The 25218-nt window shown below is 44.1% G+C and overlaps 1 protein-coding gene across 4 annotated transcripts in view; it reads right to left on the bottom strand.

Annotated features, from left to right (window-relative positions):
* RNF144A (ring finger protein 144A) overlaps nt 1–25218 on the bottom strand; it is a 61839-nt gene that overhangs the window by 25889 nt on the left and 10732 nt on the right. Inside the window, exons 1-2 of one of the 4 annotated variants that reach the window (XM_044290050.1) lie at nt 17689–17781; nt 13217–13362 (exon numbers count right to left, since the gene is read on the bottom strand). The exons of 1 other annotated variant lie outside the window; for it this stretch is intronic. In XM_044290050.1, the coding sequence (XP_044145985.1) occupies nt 13217–13351 (135 nt within the window). In that variant the 5' untranslated portion in view covers nt 13352–13362; nt 17689–17781. Of the gene's footprint in view, nt 1–13216; nt 13364–17688; nt 17782–25218 lie in introns of those variants that run through there. 2 more of the 4 variants (XM_044290047.1, XM_044290048.1) reach the window with 2 other exon arrangements.

The raw sequence follows: 25218 nt of genomic DNA on the forward strand, positions 1-25218 counted from the left end.
TGGAGATAGGAGCAGGTCCCAGAGGTGGGAACTGCACCTATCTGACATTGGTGGCATATCCTAGCAATATGCTGCCAATGTCTCAACACAAGGAGTGTCAGGTCAGCAAAAAAGCAAGGATAGCCCAGTGGTGTATTTATGGAAAGGACCTGTAATGAAAAGCAGAACTTCAGGGGTAAGGAGAACATCCTGGTGGTTCTTTAAGTCCTCTATCTAGGAGGAACTGTTCAGAGTACAACCCCCTAATGTAAAAAACTGTGGATCCAAAACCAGCGCTCCAATTTAATTTGGGCTTCTAAACCCTTAATAATGTATTTTCCTTCTGAAACATATGTACATCTATGTGGATCCTTCTGCAATCCACACTTGGGACCATAGTAATCCCCGGAGAAATGTGCAACTGATTTTGCCTGAGGAAGCTGGGGTCTGACAGTGGTCACTGCAGGGGAACTGCATTATAACATGGGAAGCATACAGCACAAGGACAACTCGAGTCCTCCAGATGGGAGACGCTCTCTCAGACCCCCCTCTCCATATGCACTATAGGAGCATAAGACAATCCCTTTAAGGGTGGCTTCACTATGAAGTAGCTCTATTAGAAATGTGTGCAGCTGTCTTTCTCCGAAAAGAATAAAACATCAGGGATTTCCTGCAAGAGAGAGAAAAAGGAAAAACCACTGGCTCCTATACAAAAAGAGATTATTTTAGGCTATAATTGGCACAGTAAGCGAGCTGACATCTGGCCGTTGATGCCCATTGATTATGTGACGCTGCCAGTTCCTGTTTGCTAAGGAATCTTTTGATGCCATCAGAATGTCTGAAAAGACTGAAGAACGTTGCGATCTAGGTGCCACCTTGCCAGTCATATAACAATGCTCCATCTTATCATGTCTCACGTTATCACCACTGAATGGCTGCAGCTGCACCTGGGCCCTGGAGCCTGAGGGAGCCCGAAGGCCTCTCAGCTACACCAAAAGACTGCAATTCTAATGATGCCGTGCAATGTGATGGCTGGTGGGGTATTGCATGGCGCATTTTAAGAGAAAGCTGTTTTGGATCACCCCTTCCCATGTGCAGATCAAAGAATCGGGACGGGAAGCTTTATAAGTCAATTTTTCTCTGCAATTCTGTAGAGAAAATAAAACTTCAAGGGTATGCTCATGGCAAAAACATCTCTGATTTGTTGTACTGAAATGTAGCAAAATGATCCAGTGCAGATAATGCAGGGGCCCTCCCCCACCCCGGTCTATGTGGTGATGCTTGCAGTACAGCATGTGACCACTGCGGTTAAGTTCCAAACTCTTGGAATGCTGTAGCACATGCGCTGGATCGGCGTTACATTTGACAGGCGAGAAGTGTTTTTTTAATGATATTTTCTGCAGTTATTATTTTTCAAAGGTAGGATAACCCCAGGTGTCTAACCTGAGCCATCAATGAAACTGGTAGGTTCAACTGCCCTGTACTACCTTCTAATGGGGCACATGGAGAGCGGTTGTATATTTTATAAGCCATGCAACCTTCGTTTGATGAGCAGACTTATCACCTATGGATTTTTGAAAAATATTCCCCTTTACTGACAGACAGCAGAGATCTGTAAATAACTAAGGGTACTTTCACACTAGCGTTTTTCTTTTCCGGTATTGACTCCCGTCACACGGGATCAATACCGGAAAAAAACTTATCGGTTTTATCCTAATGCATTCTGAATGGAGAACATTCCGTTCAGGATGCATCAGTTCAGTCCTGCTTACGTTTTTTGGGCGGAGAAAATACCGCAGAATGCTACATTTCTCTCTCCGGACAAAAATCCTGAACACTTGCCGGAATGCCGGATTCGGCATTAATTTCCATTGAAATGTATTAGTGCCACATTAAAAAATTGCCGCATTGACGGATCCGTTCTTCTGATCCGCGCATGAGCAGACCTTTAAATCTGTGAAAACATTTTTTTAAATAACGGATCAGTTTTTCCGGCTGACACTGGAGAGACGGATCCGGTATTTCAATGCATTTGTCAGATCGATCCGCATCCAGATCTATCAGACAAATGCCATCCGCTTGCATCCGGATTGCCGGAACTGCCTGCCGGAATTCTCTGCCGCAAGTGTGAAAGTAGCGTAAGAAATTATAACATATCTTCGGCACCTTCAGGCACCTAGGTCCAGGTACAGCTCACAAGTCTGCACCCCCCCATAGCAATATTACTGCTGTTTCTTGACAGCTTGCGTTGTGGGAGGAATAGACTATTTCATGGAAGACTGTGAAAAAAATACTCTTGCAGATTCCCACAAGTCAACAGAACGGCTACAAAAGGAATCAGTCTATAAGAAGCCGTAATCATTCAGTCATCTATCTCTCCAAGACATGACTTCATATAGCAATAAAGCATTTAAAAGAAGGAAGGAAAACTGGAGATTTGGGGGCAAAGGCTACTCCACACTTGACTCTTAAGAAATACATCTGTCAATGCAATCTGAGCTATATATCACAATGCTATCCTCAACACACTTATCCTTCTTTTGTTTCCAGAGCTCATTGCGGTGAAATGTGTTTTCAGAAGGTCTCGTCGCTAGTTTTCATGACAACAATGTGATGTTATATCCCACAGCTCAGTACACTGCCTCCTTGTCAACAGGCCCAGCGGTGATTAGTCATATTACCACTATTATACCACGGACATGTTGGTTTCCTCACATTATGTGTTTTAGAAAGCTCACAGAGATCAAGTCTTCTCCAACATCCTAGTTTTGTACACTGTGCATACTTCCTCCTACAGATCCCCTCCAGGTGCACACACATAATGTCTGATATCGTTTTAGGGGTTTTCCACTTTGAGCAGTTTTAGACATGTCCAAGACACACAGGAGCTGGGGAACCTTGGATATCCTAGAGAAGTTGGCCAGAGACTCATTTCGCTGTAGATATGGACACAATGGTCTTGTGATGTTACCACAAGTACAATCTACAAGGGGTCTGTCATGAGGGTGTCACGACCTATCGCGGACCCTGTTCTGCCTGAGGTCAGAAGGTCGCAGCGGGTGGCTACTCACTGAGTACTCAAGAGACCGCTCCGTGACCTAGTGGTGGGAATGGATTCTGGTCCATGTTTTCCTGCTTAGGTTTGCGAACCTTTTTGTCCCATTTAGGAATCTGTAGCTTTTCCTTTCAGCTGTTCTCTGTCAGCCACTCCCAGCTACTATATATTCTCCCTTTCTGCTTCCTTTGTTGCGAGATATAGACCTTCTTTCCAGATCTTCTATTCTGACCTCTGGTCGAGTTGGAGTTGTTGTGGAGCTGTTGGAACTGGTGATGTCGGTTTTCCGGTTCTCTCCTGTTTGTTGTCTTTTGGGATTGTTTGTGGTGTTTGTTTTTTTGTCCTTTACCTGTTGTTACCCTAGGTGTCAGTGGTGAGGACTAGTGCTCCCACCATCCTATTCACTACCTAGGGCTTATTTCAGGGTAAGCCAGGGATGAGGCATGTGATCGGCGTACGGATTAGCAGTCTGTCTATGGACGTCAGGACAGCCAGGTGCCAGTGCTAGGTGAGTTAGGGGGTCACCACTCCTTCCCCTCCCTAGTGGTAGGGTACTCACCTTTTCTCCCCTCTGCGCCGCACGTCTGTTACCTGCCTAATCAGATTTATCTTCATACCATTGGCAGGTCAAGATAAATTTGGTGAGATTTTTTTCTGATGTCTGTCATGTCCCTAAAACTGGCCATACACATTAGAATAATGTTGGCCGAACCTGCTGTTCTAATTTATGTGTACGGGGCTCTTCCAACTCTACTTCAAAACTGACATAGGAGTGTTTACCCCCTTCCTTAGGCCTCATGCACACGACAGTTTTTTTTCACGGTCCGCAAAAACGGGGTCCGTGATCCGTGACCGTTTTTTCGTCCGTGGGTCTTCCTTGATTTTTGGAGGATCCACGGACATGAAAAAAAAGTCGTTTTGGCGTCCGCCTGGCCGTGCGGAGCCAAACGGATCCGTCCTGAATTACAATGCAAGTCAATGGGGACGGATCCGTTTGACGTTGACACAATATGGAGCAATTGCAAACGGATCCGTCCCCATTGACTTTCAATGTAAAGTCAGGAGTCCCTTTACTTTCACACTTGTGTTCATAATGCAGACGGTGGCTCCGTTCAGAGCGGATCCGTCTGCATTATATTGTTAAAACATTTCTGTGTGAAAATAGCCTCAGACGGATCCGTCCAGACTTTACATTGAAAGTCAATGGGGGACGGATCCGTTTGAAAATTGAGCCACAGTGTGTCATCTTCAAACGGATCCGTCCCCATTGACTTACATTATAAGTCTGGACGGATCCGCTTGCCTCCGCACGGCCAGGCGGACACCCGAACATAACTTGAAGCGTCCCCATCACCATGGGAACGCCTCTATGTTAGAATATACTGTCGGATATGAGCTACATCGTGAAACTCATTTCCGACAGTATATTCTAACACAGAGGCGTTCCCATGGTGATGGGGACGCTTCTAGTTAGAATATACTACAAACTGTGTACATGACTGCCCCCTGCTGCCTGGCAGCACCCGATCTCTTACAGGGGGCCGTGATCAGCACAATTAACTCCTCAGGTGCCGCACCTGAAGGGGTTAATTGTACTACCATATCCCCCTGTAAGAGATCAGGGCTGCCAGGCAGCAGGGGGCAGACCCCCCCCTCCCCAGTTTGAATATCGTTGGTGGCACAGTGTGCGCCCACCATCGGACCCCCCCCCTTCCTCCCTCTATTGTAATAAATCGTTGGTGGCACAGTGTGCACCCACCATCGCCCCCCCCCCTCTCTCTATAGTAGTAACAACCATTGGTGGCAGTGTGCGGCCTCCCATTCCCCCCCCCCCCCCCCATGACTTGGAAGCGCCATCGCAGATTCCAATGATGGCCACCATGCTAGAACCTGACAGACCCCATTATAAGTTAGCAGGGTTCGCCTGTGTCATATGGCGGGTCTGGCACTCTGGCATCGTCAGCCCTCTGTTCTTATCATGGCAATAACGTTATAACCACTGGGGCACATTTATCAAGCTCCCCCCCCCCCCATCATTGGTGGCAGCGGAGTTCCGATCGGAGTCCCAGTTTAATCGCTGGGGCTCCGATCGGTAACCATGGCAACCAGGAAGCTACTGCAGCCCTGGTTGCCATGGTTACTTAGCAATAGTACAACAGTAGAAGATTCATACTTACCTGCTTGCTGCTGCGATGTCTGTGACCGGCCGGGAGCTCCACCTACTGGTAAGTGAAAGGTCTGTGCGGCGCATTGCTAAAGGACTGTCACTTACCAGTAGGAGGAGCTCCCGGCCGGTCACAGACATCGCAGCAGCAAGCAGGTAAGTATGAATCTTCTACTGTTGTACTATTGCTAAGTAACCATGGCAACCAGGGCTGCAGTAGCTTCCTGGTTGCCATGGTTACCGATCGGAGCCCCAGCGATTAAACTGGGACTCCGATCGGAACTCCGCTGCCACCAATGATGGGGGGGGGGGGGGGGAGCTTGATAAATGTGCCCCAGTGGTTATAACGTTATTGCCATGATAAGAACAGAGGGCTGACGATGCCAGAGTGCCAGACCCGCCATATGACACAGGCGAACCCTGCTAACTTATAATGGGGTCTGTCAGGTTCTAGCATGGTGGCCATCATTGGAATCTGCGATGGCGCTTCCAAGTCATGGGGGGGGGGGGAATGGGAGGCCGCACACTGCCACCAATGGTTGTTACTACTATAGAGAGAGGGGGGGCCGATGGTGGGCGCACACTGTGCCACCAACGATTTATTACAATAGAGGGAGGGAGGGGGGGGTGCGATGGTGGGCGCACACTGTGCCACCAACGATATTCAAACTGGGGAGGGGGGGGGTCTGCCCCCTGGCAGCCCTGATCTCTTACAGGGGAATATGATAGTACAATTAACCCCTTTAGGTGCAGCACCTGAAGGGGTTAATTGTGCTATCATATCCCCCTGTAAGAGATCGGGTGGTGCCAGGCAGCAGGGGGCAGTCTTGTACAAAGTTTGCAGTGTATTCTAACTAGAAGCGTCCCCATTACCATGGGAACGCTTCTGTGTTAGAATATACTGTCGGAAATGAGTTTTCACGAAGTGAAAACTTAGATCAGAAAAAGCTTTTATGCAGACGGATCTTCGGATCCGTCTGTATGAAAGCAACCTACGGCCACGGATCACGGATACGGATGCCAATCTTGTGTGCATCCGTGTTCTTTCACGGACCCATTGACTTGAATGGGTCCGTGAACCGTTGTCCGTCAAAAAAATAGGACAGGTCATATTTTTTTGACGGACAGGATACACGGATCACGGCCTCGGCTGCAAAACGGTGCATTTTCCGATTTTTCCACGGACCCATTGAAAGTCAATGGGTCCGCGAAAAAAAAACGGAAAACGGCACAACGGCCACGGATGCACACAACGGTCGTGTGCATGAGGCCTTAGGGTACTTTCACACTTGCGGTAGAGTGATCCGGCAAGCAGTTCAGTCGTCGAATTGCCTGCTGAATCCGGCAATCTGGATGCAAATGGACAGCATTTGTAGACTGATCCGGATCCGTCTCGCAAATGCATTGCAAGAACGGATCCGTCTGTCCGTTTGTCATACGGACAAACGAATCAGTTTCTATATTTTTTTTCTCACATATTTAAAGACCGGAAGGACGGATCCGGTATTTTTAATGCCAGATCCGGCACTAATACAAATGTTTTTTTGGGCCGGATATAAAACCGCAACATGCTGAGGTCTTATCTCCGTCCTGAACCATCCAATTTTTCAATTTTACAAATGGTCGTATCTAAATGCAAATAACTATTTAATTTCTGAGCCAACCTACATGTATTTGAAATTATTTTTCCAGGACACATTAGACTTTTATTTTGTGCCATTAGATGATATATATAATGCTTATATAAATATATATATATATATATATATATATATATATATATAAGCATTATATATCTCATCAAATGGCACAAAATAAAAGTCTAATGTGTCCTGGGAAAAGAATTTCAAATACATGTAGGTTGGCTCAGAAATTAAATAGTTATTTGCATTTAGATACGACCATTTGTAAAATTGAAAAATTGGCCTGGTAAGGGTACTTTCACACTAGCGTTTTTCTTTTCTGGCATTGAGTTCCTTCATAGGGGCTCTATACTGGAAAAGAACTGATCAGTTTTATCCCCATGCATTCTGAATGGAGAGCAATCCGTTCAGGATGTCTTCAGTTCAGTCTTTATGACGGTTCAGGACGGAGATAAGACCTCAGCATGCTGCGGTTTTATATCCGGCCCAAAAAAACATTTGTATTAGTGCCGGATCTGGCATTAAAAATACTTCAGTGTCATCTACAATTTTCATAGTCATGAAAATAAAGAAAACTCTTTGAATAAGAAGGTGTGTCCAAACTTTTGGTCTGTACTGTATATATATATATATATATATATATATATATATACACACAGTCAAGTCCATAAATATTAAGACATCGACACAATTCTGCCATTTTTGGTTCTATACACCACCACAATGGATTTGAAATGAAACGAACAAGATGTGCTTTAACTGCAGCATGTCAACTTTAATTTGAGGGTATTTACATCCAAATCAGGTGAACGGTGTAGGATTTACAACAGTTTGCATATGTGCCTCCCACTTGTTAAGGGACCAAAAGTAATGGGACGATTGGCTTTTCAGCTGTTCCATGGCCAGGTGTGTGTTATTCCCTCATTATCCCAATTACAATGAGCAGATAAAAGGTCCAGAGTTAATTTCAAGTGTGCTATTTGTATTTGGAATCTGTTGCTGTCAACTCTCAAGATGAGAATGTTTGGAACATTCTTAAAAAGAAGGAACGCACCGGTGAGCTCAGCAACACCAAAAGACCCGAAAGACCACGGAAAACAAATGTGGTGGATGACCGAAGAATTCTTTCCCTGGTGAAGAAAACACCCTTCACAACAGTTGGCTAGATCAAGAACACTCTCCAGGAGGTAGGTGTATGTGTGTCAAAGTCAACAATCAAGAGAAGACTTCATCAGAGTGAATACAGAGGGTTCACCACAAGATGTAAACCATTGGTGAGCCTCAAAAACAGGAAGGCCAGATTAGAGTTTGCCAAACAACATCTAAAAAAGCCTTCACAGTTCTGGAACAACATCCTATGGACAGATGAGACCAAGATCAACTTGTACCAGAGTGATGGGAAGAGAGTAGTATGGAGAAGGAAAGGAACTTCTCATGATCCTAAGCATACCACCTCATCAGTGAAGCATGGTGGTGGTAGTGTCATGGCGTGGGCATGTATGGCTGCCAATAGAACTGGTTCTCTTGTATTTATTGATGATGTGACTGCTGACAAAAGCAGCAGGATGAATTCTGAAGTGTTTCGGGCAATATTATCTGCTCATATTCAGCCAAATGCTTCAGAACTCGTTGGACGGCGCTTCACAGTGCAGATGGACAATGACCCAAAGCATACTGCAAAAGCAACCAAAGAGTTTTTTAAGGGAAAGAAGTGGAATGTTATGCAATGGCCAAGTCAATCACCTGACCTGAATCCGATTGAGCATGCATTTAACTTGCTGAAGACAAAACTGAAGGGAAAATTCCCCAAGAACAAGCAGGAACTGAAGACAGTTGCAGTAAAGGCCTGGCAGAGCATCACCAGGGATGAAACCCAGCATCTGGTGATGTCTATGCGTTCCAGACTTCAGGCTGTAATTGACTGCAAAGGATTTGCAACCAAGTATTAAAAAGTGAAAGTTTGATTTATGATTATTATTCTGTCTCATTACTTTTGGTCCCTTAACAAGTGGGAGGCACATATGCAAACTGTTGTAATTCCTACACCGTTCACCTGATTTGGATGTATATAACCTCAAGTTAAAGCCGATAGTCTGCAGTTAAAGCACATCTTGTTTGTTTCATTTCAAATTTAGTGTGGCGGTGTATAGAGCCAAAAATGTTAGAATTGTGTTGATGTCCCAATATTTATGGACCTGACTGTATATATAGTATTTAAGGAATATTTAAGGAATTGCTATTTTGTGCAATTTACTTAAAGGCTGGCCCCACCGCAAGAACTGAAAAAAGTGGAGCGCATTATAGATTTTGAAGGTCTATTTTCTATTTCTGGTTTTATGCCACTATACAGCCAAAACAGATGTACAGAGCCAAAAGATTAGAAACACCTTCATAGTAACTTTTTTTTTTTTTATGTAGACCCCCTAAAGTATTTATCTTGGGAGAATTTGGACATTTTGTGCAGAAAAATGCAAAAAAATTTTGATTCATTGAACTATTTTTCACGTTCACCATGTGGCCTTGAAAAAACACGCCTTATTACACATTTACATACTTTTGCAATTTGCAATGAAACCCTATATGTAGTTTTTACATCTTGTTTGGGCTCACCACAAGAATTCACATGACTGGGTGGCATTTTGGAGGCCTATTTTTCTATTCCTGGTTTCATGGCACCATACTGCCAGAACAGACATTGTGCAGTACCAAAACATTAAAAACACCCACAAAGTGACTACTTTTTAAAATGTTGACCCCCTAAGGTTTTCATCTTGGGGAAATTTGGACATTTTAATCTTTTGGCTTTTTCCTATAGTGTGGAAGCTCGACCACCACTGCTGGATTTCAGATTGGTCGCAACCATGGAAACAAGCAGTGTATAATGTGATGGAAAAATTAATCCAGACAGCAAAGAAGGTAATATGGACAATGACAATACATTAGTAAGTGCCTTATATTAACTTCCTCTACATAATAAATGCCATTTGCTGAAGTGAGACATCCCCTTTAATCTGTATTGTTGTAAAAATATTTTCCAAATGTGGTGTTTAAGCATTCAGTTATGATTCGCCATCACATAATTGCTGATCAGCGCCAGTCATTAGGAAGAGACACGCTTGTCTCCAGTGTACTGACTATGGCTAATTATGATATTATACTTTACACTAGTATAGCCAGGCTCAAAATATGCAAATATGAAAGATGAAAGGGCAGGAATAACAAGGAAACTAGAACTAAATGGTGGAAAATGCTGTAGAAAACCAGAAGATGACAGATGAATATGAGATGTAAGCACAACACATTGTAAAATAATAAAAAACTAGACACAAATATATATACATATATATCTAGAACAATAAACTATGCTGTAAACTGTGAATACAGGACAAAGGTCCATCCATCACATCCCACACAGATGGATAACCTTTTTGCCGGGGCAGGAATCCTCCCTTGCCACTAAAGTAGTGTAATGTATAATATTTATTTATTTATTTATACCGTCCCCTAGAAGCAATGGCACCCAATCAGATTCCTCCTCTCATTTTTTAAAGGCCATTTGGAAAATAGGTTGCCAGGGGCAACTATTCCACTTTTCCTTTGCACCAGTTTTGGTAAAACTTCTTGTTTGTATTATTTTAGTAATAATGTGAACTAGGCCTAAAAATGGAATATAATATACATAGCTGCCAACAGCCTTGTTTTTTTTACAGGACTGTCTTCTGAACTGAACAACCAAACAGATCGAGTTAATCCAAATTTGCATTAAAGTTGTATCACCGGCATTTTGGGGACATTCTTGAGCAGAACATGGGTGGATGTCAGTTTTTCCCTAACTATAAAGCATGCTTACCATCCAAACTACTAAAGGGACACTTCCATCAGACAGGGATATTTTTTTTTTTTATAAAAAAAAATTATTTATTTATTTTTTAGAATTTTTGGCTGTTTTTCCTTTCCATTTCACAAGCACTATACCACAGAAACTTTAAAGGGAACCTGTCACCGGGATTTTGTGTATAGAGCTGAGGACATGGGTTGCTAGATGGCCGCTAGCACATCCGCAATATCCATTCCCCATAGCTCTGTGTGCTTTTATTGTGTAAAAAACCCGATTTGATACGTATGCAAATTAACCTGAGATGAGTCCTGTATGTGAGATGAGTTAGGGACAGGACTCATCTCAGGTTCATTTTCATATGTATCAAATCGGGTGTTTTACACAATAAAAGTACACAGAGCTATGGGGACTGGGTATTGCGGATGTGCTAGCGGCCATCTAGCAACCCATGTCCTCAGCTCTATACCCAAAATCCCGGTGACAGGTTCCCTTTAAGGAAAACTGCTATTTTTTTCTGCCAGTTAAAACCAGAAACATAACATATCATTTTTTTCTAATTTTTATTTTATTTTCTGATTACAGTTTTTTTATTCTATTATCTGAACATGACTATGGCGGCAGCCATCTTGTCTGATCATTTAAACAACTGTTATACAGCAGCCACATGGGCCATAGACACAATGGACAGGAGGGGACCTCATTGACTTCTATGGGAGAGTTTTCTAGGCATGCTCTGTGACCTGTGCAGAGGTCACTGTACAAGGACGGAGTAGATAAGCTTGCCTGTAATGATAAAAGTAAAATGATCTATACACACCAAAAAATGGTGTTCATTAATAGGCTTAGTGGCCATGGTGAGAACTGCAAGATTTATGGTTTTTGTTTAAATATAGATATTGACATAGAAAATTAAAAATAACATCATCAAAAATTCTTTTACCCTAAGTTCACACCTGAGCGTTTTACAGCGCGTTCAAACGCGCTGTAAAACGCTCAACACGTGAAAACCAATGCTTCCCTATGGCCCTGGTTCACACTTGAGCGCTGTAAAACGCCCGACGCATAAACAAGTTCTTGAGCTTTTTTTTGGGCGTTTGTCGCGCGTTTTGGCCATAGACTCATTGGACAACACTGCAGTCAATCACACAAACGCGCGTCAAACGCGCGTTTACTATTGCAAAAAACGCGCGACAAATACGCGCGTCTCAGAAACGCTCAGGTGTGAACCCAGGGTAAAACTATGTTTAAGGCCTTATGCACACGACCGTTCCGTTTTTTGCAGAACGGAGTGGGCAGCCCATTGTAGAAATGCCTATTCTTGTCCGCAAAACGGACAAGAATAGGACATGCTATATTTTTTTTGCAGGGCCACAGAACGGAGCAACGGATGCGGACAGCGCATGGAGTGCAGTCAGCATCTTTTGCGGCCCCATTGAAGTGAATGGGTCCGCACCAGAGCCGCAAAAAATGCGGCTCGGATGTGGACCACAACAACGGTCGTGTGCATGAGGCCTAACACAAATGGTTATTTTCTCATGACACTTCCATCTTTAAATACAAATATTGTCCTTCTTTAGCTGTCAGCACCGAGAGATAAAACTCCTATACAATGAGGGAAAAATGTTATCTACAAGGTGATCCTCGTGATAAAAGTGGGTGTAGAATTGGGATGACAGTATGACATCTGTATTGTTCTCTTGAAAAGCCTAGATAACCACGGCCACAGAAGGGGATTGCACTTATCAGTGTAATGTGTGATGATTTAATTGAGTCAATGATCACTAATGCCATCACTCATACATTCAGAATCATTGTTTGCCAGCAGCAGAGGCTGTTTAGACAGCACGATCTGCTGCCCACAAAAGATAATTTAGGTGACCGCACCAACATATTACATGATCAATGAGTGTTTTGCTTGTTCATCGGGTAATTGGCAAGCCCCTTTCAACGTGCCGATTATAGCTAATGAGCATCCATAGAAATGCTTGCTAGCGATAATGTGCCTGAATATTGGAAAGTGTAAAGAGGCCTCAACAGACCTCTCAAAGTGGCCACCTACAGTGGTGATCATACTTACCTGGTCTCAACCACCGGGTTCGGTCTCCAACGCTCCAGAGCCAGCTCAGCATCTCCCTGCTGCGGTAAAATCAACATTGGGGAGGGTTTACACATGGCCGTTGCAGCCACTAGCTGGACGCAGTGGTACGTTTCTGCCCTTGCAGCACCTGTCTGAAGGACCAATTTCATTAGGGTCCGTCTGGCTGTAAAGAGGCTAAAAATCTGACATGTCCTATTTTATGACGCCGCTATTCACTGGCCGTTAAAAAAAAAACAGCCATGGGAATAGCACCCTTGACCTCAATTGGTTGTAAAAATAAAGGAGGGACCCAAAATCGATCATCACACATCGTTTGAATGTCTGGTGAACGTCTGGATGTTGTTCTCCATGTCAGACTATTTACATAAGCTATTGTTAGAACGAGAGCAGTGACATTCCCCTTCATGTAAAGAAATAATGCAAGGAAATCTATGCATACCAGTGTACAGAAAATGCATTGGCATTGTGATATTGTGGTCATTTGTTCCACTGGATACTCTCCAAGGCAAAGTTTGCAGGAAACCAGTGGGTCTAAAGCCAAATCCCACGTAGGCCGGTATCTTGCTGTAGTCATGGCAGGTTAATCTGAAAGAAACGTAAGGAAAAAAAAAGTAAGCATTTAAAGGGATTACCCCATGAATGATGTAAAAAATGAAAATCAGCCATCATATAGTACACGACAGTCTCTTTCTAACAAAGCTAGAACCAGCCCTGTACCTCACATGGATCCAGAGATCTCCCCATCCATTGCTCTGCTAGATTCATATCAAGCTGACAGCTCAAGGGGGGTGTATTTTCTGCTGCAGCTCGGGGGGCGTGTCCATGCTCCCCCTATCACAGCTCAGGAGGCGTGTCCTTTCTGCTGCAGCTAAGGGGCGTGTCCATGCTCTCCCTATCACAGCTCAGGAGGCAGTTGAAGGATGAAACTGAGCATGTGCGGCCATCTCAGTGAGCAGGACAAAGAAATAAGAAAAAGGACAAACAGCAGGTGGCGCTATACAGATACATTTTATTGAATAACTCAGTGGCTATGCTAAATTTTTAATTACATGCAATTACAAAAGTATTCAGATCCAGGTGCTGGTTTGAAAACTGTAGAATATTTTTTGTGGGACAACTCCTTTAGTTCAAATAAGAAACCACAAATATATATGGGCAGTAAAGTATACACAATCTGTACTGCTGTTGTCCCAGCCTAAGCCTTAAATATTCAACAGCATTACAGCAGCTATGTGCTTATACCAGTATGCATAAGGTATACAGAGGGATGGCCTACTGAGGGTGAAAATGTGGGGTCGAAATAATGAAAAAGTTATAATATCATAGTTGTTACCAATATAATATAGGCCAAAAAATCAACAGGCGTCCTATCATCGCACCTGCATACAAGTAACTAGGTCTGTATGATGCATGAATTTCCATTGTCGGCAAAAATTTACTAAATTTAGCAAAAAGGTGCACGTGGCAAAGTTCTCTTTTTTACACCAACTCAACGCAGATGCACATTTAAACCAATTTTATTCCTGCCAAAAAATGATGCACATCTTTAATAAATTTGGCACAATTTAGGATTTTCGCCTAAACTGTTCAAAGTGCAAAAAATGTCTAAAACTTTTACATAATACTTTTGACACACAGGGGACTGAGGGATATTCCTATCTGGGGTAACTATGGCATAACAATAGGATAATCCATATATGTCAGGTAAGTCCCACCTCTGGGGCCTGCTTCTATTGTGTCTAAAGAAGGAGGCACGTGCTGAGCCACCCTCCAATCAATAAGACTTCTGAAAATAGGTGAGCGCACTCGCTCAGCTTTTTTCAGAAGTCCAACAGCAGTGAACAGAGAGATTTACCACGGTGGCATTTTCTGTATGATACATTTGTTAACACTCACTTTACATGGTAGACGCTTCTCTCTTCATTAAAGGTGTTTTCTGAAACTTTTATACTGAAAGCCCTATTCTCAGGATAGGTCATCAGTATCTGATTGGTTAGGGTCTGACATCCGGGACCCCCGTCGATATGCTGTTTGAGAAGGCACCAATGCTTGCAGTAGTGCCGTGGCCTTCTCACAGCTCACCAAGCACAGCGCCATGTATTGTACAGTGGCTGTACTTGGTATTACAACTCAGCGCCATAGACTTCCACAGCACCTGGGCCATATGACTGATGAATATGATGTCATTTGGTGTAGGGAAAGCTGTGAGAAGGCGACGGCACTTACAGGAGCACCAGGGCCTCCTCAAACAGCTGATCAGCAGACGTCTCAGTTGTCGGACCCCCTCACTGATCAGATACTGATTGATGACCTATCCAGACGATAGGTCATAAATTACAAAAGTCTCAGAAAACTCCTTTAAGCCTCTTCATTGGTGGCATACTGTGCACAAATATATTGTGCCAAAAATGTCCCCCATTAATACATCCTAAGGATAGGTCATGAATATCTAAAGCCTAGACAGCTCCTTTCATTTTTCTATACAACGGCTTTGTGGCTGCAATCGCCTCCTGTCCTCATATGGTGGGATACCTACAACCAGCAAGTCATCAGTGACCCCTTTTATGGAATAAGGTACCCCAAACGCAGTTAGCCCCGGCGGGGCATACATCCCGATGTTGGGTTCTTGAACAGGCCACTCTGGCTTGGGCCAAGGCATGTAGATATGGAACTAGGGCATCAAGTGGAATCTTTGCCCTGAGTGATGGAAGACGTAAGTAGGACTCCTAGGTAGGACTCTGTTCTTCATAGTGGACAACCTCTTAAAAAGTGGTCCTCTGTTCTTCTTCCAGATTCCCTGTCAAACAGCTGATCAGGCCGCTGTAAACTACAGTATGTTCAGATGACAAATAGTCATCCATGTAATAGAAGGTCAGGTTGAGTCTACGAGAACAGGAGCTGCTCGTGGCTTTCCATTCCGGCTAACAGAAGAGGGTCCTAAATGGGGAACCTGGGTTGTATGGGCTGCCTTCATTAGACACCAGGACTTTAATAAAACAGCATTGATCATGGGAGCACCAAGAGTAATTCAGAAGTTATATATTGTCTTGAGAACTTACAGAAATCAGGTACAGAGAGCACCAGGAGCTCAAGTGAGCAGAGCTTCCTATCTGTGATGGAAAATTATGTAACGTATAGCAACACTGGGCCGTGCGGTGACATTATTATTATTTTCCTAGGTAACGGAGGAATGGTTACTGACATCCATCTGTGTTTTCTAATTCCTACATTAAGTCCGGGCTGGCCGCCTAGCAAAGACTACCGGGAAAGAAGATACAAAGGCTTTTTGTAAGGGAAACAGTTGCTGCAGCAATAGTGGAGCGGTACAACAGGCTTTATTATCCCCATGTTACATAATGTATCCGTACACGTCCATCCAGAAATACCAGAGATCACATTGCATCTTATCTAAAGCAGAGGTTAGCTAGACATGGAAAGTATGTTTAAGGTATCATGCACATGACCATATATTTTTTCCGCATCCAATGCACATTCATTTCAATGGGGCTGCAAAACATACACCATGTGCTGTCCACATCCACATGTCCTTTCTGCCGGCCCGCAAAAAAGACAGAGCATGCCCCATACTTGTCCGTTTTGCGGACAAGTATAGAAAATGTCTACAAAAGTGGTGGTATTCGTGTTCTGCTGAGATAGCAATATGGCTAGAAGGGGTTAAAATCCAACCTGTTGAACTTTTGCTTCATCCAAATGTAGGTGTTCGGTGAAAGTCAGGCCCTCCACATACACATCATCATAAAAGTTCATTTTCTGCACTTCGGAAATACGCATTATACTAAGACAGGTATGTTTTGCATTGTGTTAGGCAGCACTATGTATAGCCCTGGACTGGGTTACATATAGTTAGATTTGCTGACACATTCCCTTTAAGGGTTATTCCAATTTCAAAAAGTGACGGCATATCGCTAGGATCCGACCTCAGGAACCTGCACTGATACAGCACAGCGGCGGCTTGGCCACCCACTGTGAATGTGTCCGGCTGCAGATCCACCGGGTGAGGCCAGGAGCGCTCCTGTGCAGGGACAACCAGTAACGGGCATACAGCACTAAATCAATTTCAGATTGATTATGAGATGAGAATATTAGATGAGAATAACCCTTATGAGATGAGAATAACCCTCTAACGTCAATCACTATCTATCTATTAGGACCTATGAACATCAGCATGTTCAGGTATTACATGGTCGCCCATTGATTTCAACGCTAGATTACCCCTGCATGGAAAATGTGTAGGTGCCATCAGCCCCTCCGTATGAGAACTACAAGTTACTGTATGACGTCCAGCAGCTGCATTAGGAAAGCAAGTTTCCCTCAAAGGACAACTTGTTATCGAGATCAACCCTGTCAAACCAGGTATACTACATGGTAGGGCTGATCCTGCTGATTAAAATGATACCATTCTTGTGAAAATCGGTTGCTGTGTTGTGGGGAAAAAAAGAACTATATTCTTCATTCAGATGAGAGCTTCAGGGCACCTAGGGGTGTGGCCAGCACTGGAATGCTGAGGTTCACTGAGGGGTGTGGCCAGCACTAGAACGCTGAGGTTCACTGAGGGGTGTGGCCAGCACTGGAAAGCTGAGGCTAGGCCCCGCCCCTCAGTATAGTGAAGCCCTCATCTGCATTCTCTAGAATGCCACAACCAATTTTCATAAGACAGGTATCATTTTAATCAACAGGATCAACTCTACCAGGCGTTATTAATAGGGTTGATTCTGCCGATAAGTCTCTTTAAGGACTAGTCCATGGAAGAGGGATAGAGATATGCAGGTGAGGGAAGTCGTTGATGTGATACATGCGCTCAGCTATCAAGATCACAGCCCTGCCGGTTCAATATAAATGGGCTCATTGTTAATATGGCAAAAAATTAAATATGTTTTACATGGAACTTACTGGAAACTTTCCATTGACGTGTATTACAGATGCATCATTGTGTGCAGCAGCAGAGTATCAGCGTCACTCACATACCCCACGACCCATCTCTTTAGGAGTCAGCGGTTCTAGCAGTGCTCCTCATTGACTCCATGGCTTTCTTTGTTTTGACACACACCCCCTTGTAATTCTGAAGAGGCTTAAGGCTTGTCTTTCATAAGGATCTGTCCTTGAAATTCTATAAAAACATACACGAGTACAATAGCCATGACTTGTGTAGATGTTTACAACATCTACATAGACGAATGAGGCATATACCACATACAAGCCAGCTCGTTCCTACATACAGCAGTGCCTAGTAACGCACAGTCCGTATCTTTCTGGTGCGTTACTGAGGAGTACAGGACTGCTGCAGCAAATTGCTGGCTGCAGCGATGACCTACTCCCCTTGCATCACGTTAGCGTGGTCAACAGGGTGTTGATATCAACGCACCAGGGTGATAAAGAGCAGACCTGGTAGCAATAGAGACCAAACCCAGCAGGGGGACCAGGTAAGTATGATCACCACTGCGGGTCGGCCACTCCATGAGTTCTGATATAATACTGGGTAATTCCTATAAAGGGGTTTTCCAAGATATTTTAACTGGACCTTTGGATAGGTCATCAGTATCTGAGAGCTGGGGGTCTGAGACTTGGAACCCTGGCCGATTAGGTGTTTGAGTAGGGCCATGGCCTTCCCGCAGCTTTGCCTAGGACTCAGTGATGGCTAACCTCCGGCACTCCAGCTGTGGTGAAACTACAACTCCCAGCATGCTCCATTCATTTCTAAGGAGTTCTGAGAACAGCCAAGCAAGTGTGCATCTTGGGAGTCATAGTTTTACCACAGCTGGAGTGCCGGAGGTTAGCCATCACAGGCCTAGGTCATGTAACATCACATTCAGCCTTCATATAGACGCAGCTTGGCCCCACAGCAATGAATGGGGCTGAGCTGTGATACCAAGCACAGCCACTATACAATGAACGGCACTGTGATGGGAGAAGGCCGCGGAGCTACTGCCAGCACCAGTGCCTTCTCATACAGCTAATCAGCAAGGGTCCCATCTGTCGGACCTCTACTCATCAGGTGCTGACGACCTATCCAGAGGATAGGTCATCCTTTAAAATATCTCACAAAACCCCTTTAAGGAAACCAGGAGTGCCATCTGCTTGCAGGGCTCCAGATGGCGACCAAAACGGTCGCCAATGCGCCTTAAAGTTTGCAGATGGCGACAAGACTTTTTAGTCTTGTCGCCATTTGCGACTGTACCGCCGCGATCCTGTGCAGCCTATGTTCTCGTAGCACAGTCAGTGGAGAAGGAAGGAGTCCCTCCCTCTCCACTGTGACGCGGCCGCCACTACCACCAATGGGCAGATAGCAGGGAGGAGGAGGGGAGGAGCTGTCGCCACTGCCCCACCAATGAATGTAAAACATAAGTATAGGCAGCGGTATCACAGACCCGGCACCCGGCCTCAATAACAGGGCATGCGATCTGCGGTAATTAACCCCTCAGGTGCCACAGATCGCATGCCCTGTTATTGAGGCCGGGTGCCGGGTCTGTTATACTGCTGCCGACAGGAGTTAAAGAGGACCTTTCATAGGTACAAAGAATATGAACTTATTAGTAGCAGGCTGCATAGAGCGGCGCCCAGGGATCTAAGTGCACTTACTATTAGTCCTGGGCGCCGCTCCGTTCACCCGCTGTGGCCCCCGGTAATTTCAACATTCAGAGCAAGGAGGAGGAGACGCCAGTGTCTGTCCTTCCCCCTGACAGCAGCGCTGACCAATCACAGCGCAGAGAGAGGGAGTTGTTCTTTTCTTCCTCTCTCTGCGCTGTGATTGGTCAGCGCTGCTGTCAGGGGGAAGGACAGACACTGGCGTCTCCTCCTCCTTGCTCTGAATGTTGAAATTACCGGGGGCCACAGCGGGTGAACGGAGCGGCGCCCAGGACTAATAGTAAGTGCACTTAGATCCCTGGGCGCCGCTCTATGCAGCCTGCTACTAATAAGTTAATATTCTTTGGACCCACGAAAGGTCCTCTTTAATTACATTCATTGGTGAAGCAGTGCGCCCCCCCAAAGCCTCATCCCCCTCCATTATCACTGGCCACAAGTGTCTCCCCCCCATTGTTATATGGTGGCCACAGGGTCCCATCCCCTCCATTGGTGGCAGATTACACTGCTGGGGCTCAGATCGTTACCATGGCAGCCAGGACACTACTGGAGCCCTGGCTGCCATGTTCAGCTCCCTGTTGCTGTGTGCACAGAGCACAGGGCAGCAGGGAGATGTGTGAGATCCTATTCACCCTGATAGATCTCTATCAGGGTGAATAGCACAAGGGATGAAAAGATCCAGGTTCTAGTCCTAAGGGAAGAAATGGTTATTAAATAAAAAGTTAAACAAAAAATACCAAAATACTAAAAGTTTAAATGGCCCCCTTCCCAGTTTTACATATAAAATTTACAAACAATAAAGAATTAACATATTACATATCGCCACGTCCCAAAAAGTGTGAGCTATTAAAATATAAAAAAATATTTCCGCTCAGTGAAGGCCGTAACAGAAAAAAAACCAACTCTAAACCACGCAATTCGCCATTTTTAAGTCACCTTGTCCCCCAGAAGATGTCACTGGATGTGAGAGCTATGTGGTGCTGTTTTCTCCTATATGTAGTGCTGGCTCACTACTGTGACCTGCGTCTCATCTTCTCAAAGTCCTTTTTTTTTAATTATATGCATTTTAAATTTGGCGACTAAAAAATGTAATTTGGCTCCTAACTTTTTTAGTTTAGGAGCCAATGGCTCCTGGTAATTTTTTTTTGTCTGGAGCACTGGCTTGGCCATTTTTTTCGCAACTCCGTCTCCTCTGGCTGGTGCTTACTGCGGTTATTCCCATCTCGGCCATGAAACGTAGAGACTGGACAACTTTAATTATTTATCTTACCTTAAGATAGGTCATCAATATATTATCATGGTGAGCCGACACTGCCACCGATCAGCTCTTTTAAAGCGAACCTTTCACCTCATTTTCACTTTATAAACTAGCAACAGTACCTTATAGATTATCTTCAGTGTGTTCTTATACATGTTAGAGCCGCTTTCCTGCGCTCTTTATTCTTGAAAAAATCGTCTTATAAAGTTCACATTTCCTGCTCCAACAGTCACGCAACAAGTCAAGGGGGTATCCCTTCCCTCACCTCTGGCCGTACCTCCCCTGCCCTAACCCCGCCTCTATGCTCTGTAATTGACAGCCGACTCAGTCGCCGGGACCGCGCTTGTGAATCCTGCGCATGTGCCGTCCTCCTCATTCGCTGCGCAATCCCGTCTTTCTTGCGGACACAAGCGCGATCCTGTAACAGAATCGCGCATGCGCCGTACGCGATGCCTGCCTGTCGGCGAATGAGGAGGACGGCGCAGGATTCACAAGCACGGTCCCGGCGACTGAGCCGGCTGTCAATTACAGAGCATAGAGGCGGGGTTAGGGCAGGGGAGGTACGGCCAGAGGTGAGGGAAGGGATACCCCCTTGACTTGTTGCGTGACTGTTGGAGCAGGAAATGTGAACTTTATAAGACGATTTTTTCAAGAATAAACAGCGCAGGAAAGCGGCTCTAACATGTATAAGAACACACTGAAGATAATCTATAAGGTACTGTTGCTAGTTTATAAAGTGAAAATGAGGTGAAAGGTTCGCTTTAAGAGGCCTTCTCACAGCTTACCAAGCACAGCGACGTTTATTGTATAGTGGCTGTGCTTGGTATTGCAGCCCAGGCCCATTCACTTGAATGGGACTATGCTGCTCGTAGGCCATATGACTTAGGAACATGACGTCACTGGTCTAGGTAGAGGCCACAGCACTCACTGATCAATGGAGTTGCAAAGAGTCTGATGTCTACTGATCTGATACTGGTGACCTATCATGAGGATAGGCCATCTATATTAAATTCCTAGAAAACCCCTTTAACATTTACAAATTGGAGGCACTGAAACACTGCTGTGGATATTATTTAAAGTCTAAGTCCAGCTTTGGGGGCATTTTTTTATTATTGCATTGTATTCATTTTGAGCTAAACATTTTTAAATTGGTCTTTACTAACAATATGGAATCCTTTTTTCTGTACAGAGCTGAGATGCACTAGTAGCAGCCTGAGGACTTTCTCTCTTTTCCGTCAGTTAGGGAGCAGACGAACTCCTTATCTCTGCTCTCTGACACTATAAACACTCATTACGGCTCTGTTCTTATCTTACTGATAAGAATGTGGCTTAAATAAGTGTTTATGAGCTCTTAGAGACAAGGGTTATTAGATGATCGGCACTAAGTGAAAGTACATGTCACACAGCTAGGAATAACAGTTAAACCTTTGTGACAGAACTGCTCAATATTTTTAATAAAGGCCAAAAATGCAATCATAAACAAAAAAGTGTAAATATAGCCGCTAAAGATAAAAGACCATTATAATTCATTAAAGAGGATATCTCACCTAAACAACCCCTGTTCATATTCCATGCAGAAGCACCCTCCATGTGCTAGAACTGACCCAGCACCTCCACGCATCACATCGACAGCCATTCATTTGAATGGCCAGCATGTAATTCTGCAACTGGACACTAGGGTGACTACAATGACTTCTTTTGAAAAAGATGTTGTTTTAAAAGGGATGTCCAATTTAGAAAACCTGTTTTCATACAACATATTAGCTAATTATGACTTAGCAGAGGTGGAAGGTGTCCTCTGTGCAGGATCCTGATCTCTTGTTCAAAGAAGAAAGCATTTACAAAGGGCGTCCCTTGCTCTAGACGGGACGGGTCGTCCCTAACACAGACAATTCATTAATGCATATGGCTACTGCGCAATGCATCATTTCTCCTGTGGTGGCGCTGCAAGGAAAATGAACACTTACTGCCAGATTCCCTCACAGCTAACAACTGATCGCTGGGGGTCCCAACATGGGAACACTTAGTGATTAGCTTATTGTCAAGACAACAGATAGAGACTGTTAAAAGCAGAGAACCTCTTTAAGAAAAATTATTATAATAATAATAATGTGACAGGTTCCCTTTAAAGATTCACCGTTGTGAAATGAATTCTGGTCTTCCCAAAAGTAAAATTAACCCCTATAGAAATAATTTCTTTATATTCTATGCAGCATGAAGAGGAAAACTCATGAAAATGCAATATATACGGCATGAAAGCCGCTATACCTCACGAGATGTAAAGACAAAGGTTTCTATGGCTACAATTTACTGTCACCTGTGTGTCAGGGGAAATGTATTCTTGCGGTTAAAGAAAAGTAACTCATATACGATATGTAAAAGGGTGTATATATATATATATATATATATATATATATATATATATATATATATATATATATATATATATCTATATATATATATCCTGCATGACGTCTTTGTGCTATTCATTTCAGTCATTTTCAATTATCCAAGGACCACCAACCACATCCCTCCAACCTTTGCTATACAGAGCTGTCCTCCCTGTTAGGCCGGGTTCACATCTGTGTTAGTAGATCCATTTTAAACGGATCCGCTAAAAATGGATTAGTCTAAACGGAAGCCAATTTGTTGCATTTTTATATGGCTCCTGTAGGGGATTAGCTCTTTTCCAGGGGTTGCAAACACACGCTTCTTCACAGACACCAGGATTTAGGGGCCAAACTGTGCTTTATTGTGGCACACGGCATAAAGCAAAACACACAAAGCCAAAATAAAATACCTTGCCCGTCTGGGCCCTATCTAAACACATAGGTTTCCCTGACTCACCTAAAGCGTAGCACAGTTCACACCCGTGATGAGATGCGGCTTTCCCAGCCCAACCTTCAGCAGCCTCCAGGCTGCTCCCACACCAGTGTCTCCTGGGGGATAGTGGTCTCTCAGCCCTCCCGGCTCAGACCACACAGAGCCACTCCAGCCTTCTGTGTGCAAGTCCCCACCCCCTCTCACTCTGAGGATTCCTTTATCCCCAGGTGATTACTGCACCTGGTGATTCTAGGGGAAGACACAGCAAATCTTGCCATATATCTCCCCTAACAACCATGAGGCATGTCACTGCCTCACACTCCGTAGACGGAAAACTTAATTTTTCTTATTTTAAACGGATCCGTCCTAATGGCAGAACAAAGTGTTATTTACACATCCGTTTTGATCTTGTTTTAACGCATCCGTTTTTGTTCTATCTATTGCGCATGCGTGAAAAGAGAAATGGATCCGTTAAACGGAATAAATGACAGATGCCATTGGAGGTATCCGTCATGCCATTGACTTTAATGTTAAACAAAACAGAACCGTCACTTTCCGTTTTATTCCATCTTTTTATGGCGGAGAAAAAAAAAGGTGCAAGCAGCATTTTTTTGTCCTGCAAAAAAGACGTTGTTGAACGGAAAGCATGTAAACGGGGGCATCCTGACATACGTTTTGTCCTATTCTTTTGAATAGGCATAATACTGGAAACGCTTTTTTCTGTTTTTCGATCCCCGAGACGGAATAGAGGAAGGGAAATTCAAACGCAGATGTGAACTCGCCCTTACCACTCTCTTCTCTGCAGGTATGTCAGTCTTCACTGTAGGTCTGGAATTTTATTCATGAAGCAGAAGGATCAGGATGAATAAGGACTGCTCAGATAAGAGAATATGTGAACCAGTGCGGCAGTACATAGTACATAGGAGGGCAGATCTAATTGGCATCTATACAGTACAATTAATATTAAAGAGGAGAATAAAATCTGATAATCTCCAGTAAGTAAGGCTGCATCTGTGGCCCCAATCCAGGGGACCGCCATGGAACAGTCCATTAAAAATGTATTTCTCTGATCTCAGGCCAGTGGAGGGGACATTGTTATCTACTTAAACCGTATCAAATATTACTGAGCTTTCAGAGTGAATTAATTATACAATTTACCATATACTTCAATTGATATAGATATATATATAGCATATACATAAATACAGTTCTCTGCTGTAAAGTTACCGGACAAGAAATGATAAAATGTCGCCAAACAGAAAAAAAATGGAAAATCTCATCATTTATTCATTGTGTTATATTCCAGGAATCAGGCTGGACGTGTTCATCTGGTTTCCCTGGTTCTCTGAAGGGTCAGAACAGACCTGGTCAGATAAGAAGCTCAAGCCAACGCAACTTGCCGATCGACAAAAGTGTGAGCAAGCTGGGTGACATCCAATATGGCAGCCATTACAGGTTCCCTGAAGACTGTCACCCTGAACAGTGCTTCATGGGGTTGTCCATGAGATGAGGTAAAATTGTGACGTTAGGATGAGGCCTCCTTCACATGTCTGTGACCGTGATGACATCTGTGACAAGATGGTCATTGGTTCATCTGTGAAGGATCAATGTTTGAAAATTAACTTCCAGAGAGTCTACGACCAATGATCCGTGGAAACCATGGACCAAACACGGATGCCATGTTGTGTCTGTGGTGTTCACTGACCCACAGACCATAATGTCATAGTTGCTAACTGTACCGAATTTGCCGGGACTGTTCC

The sequence above is a fragment of the Bufo gargarizans genome, chromosome 4, assembly GCF_014858855.1.
Source record: "Bufo gargarizans isolate SCDJY-AF-19 chromosome 4, ASM1485885v1, whole genome shotgun sequence".
In the NCBI taxonomy this organism is placed as follows: domain Eukaryota; kingdom Metazoa; phylum Chordata; class Amphibia; order Anura; family Bufonidae; genus Bufo; species Bufo gargarizans.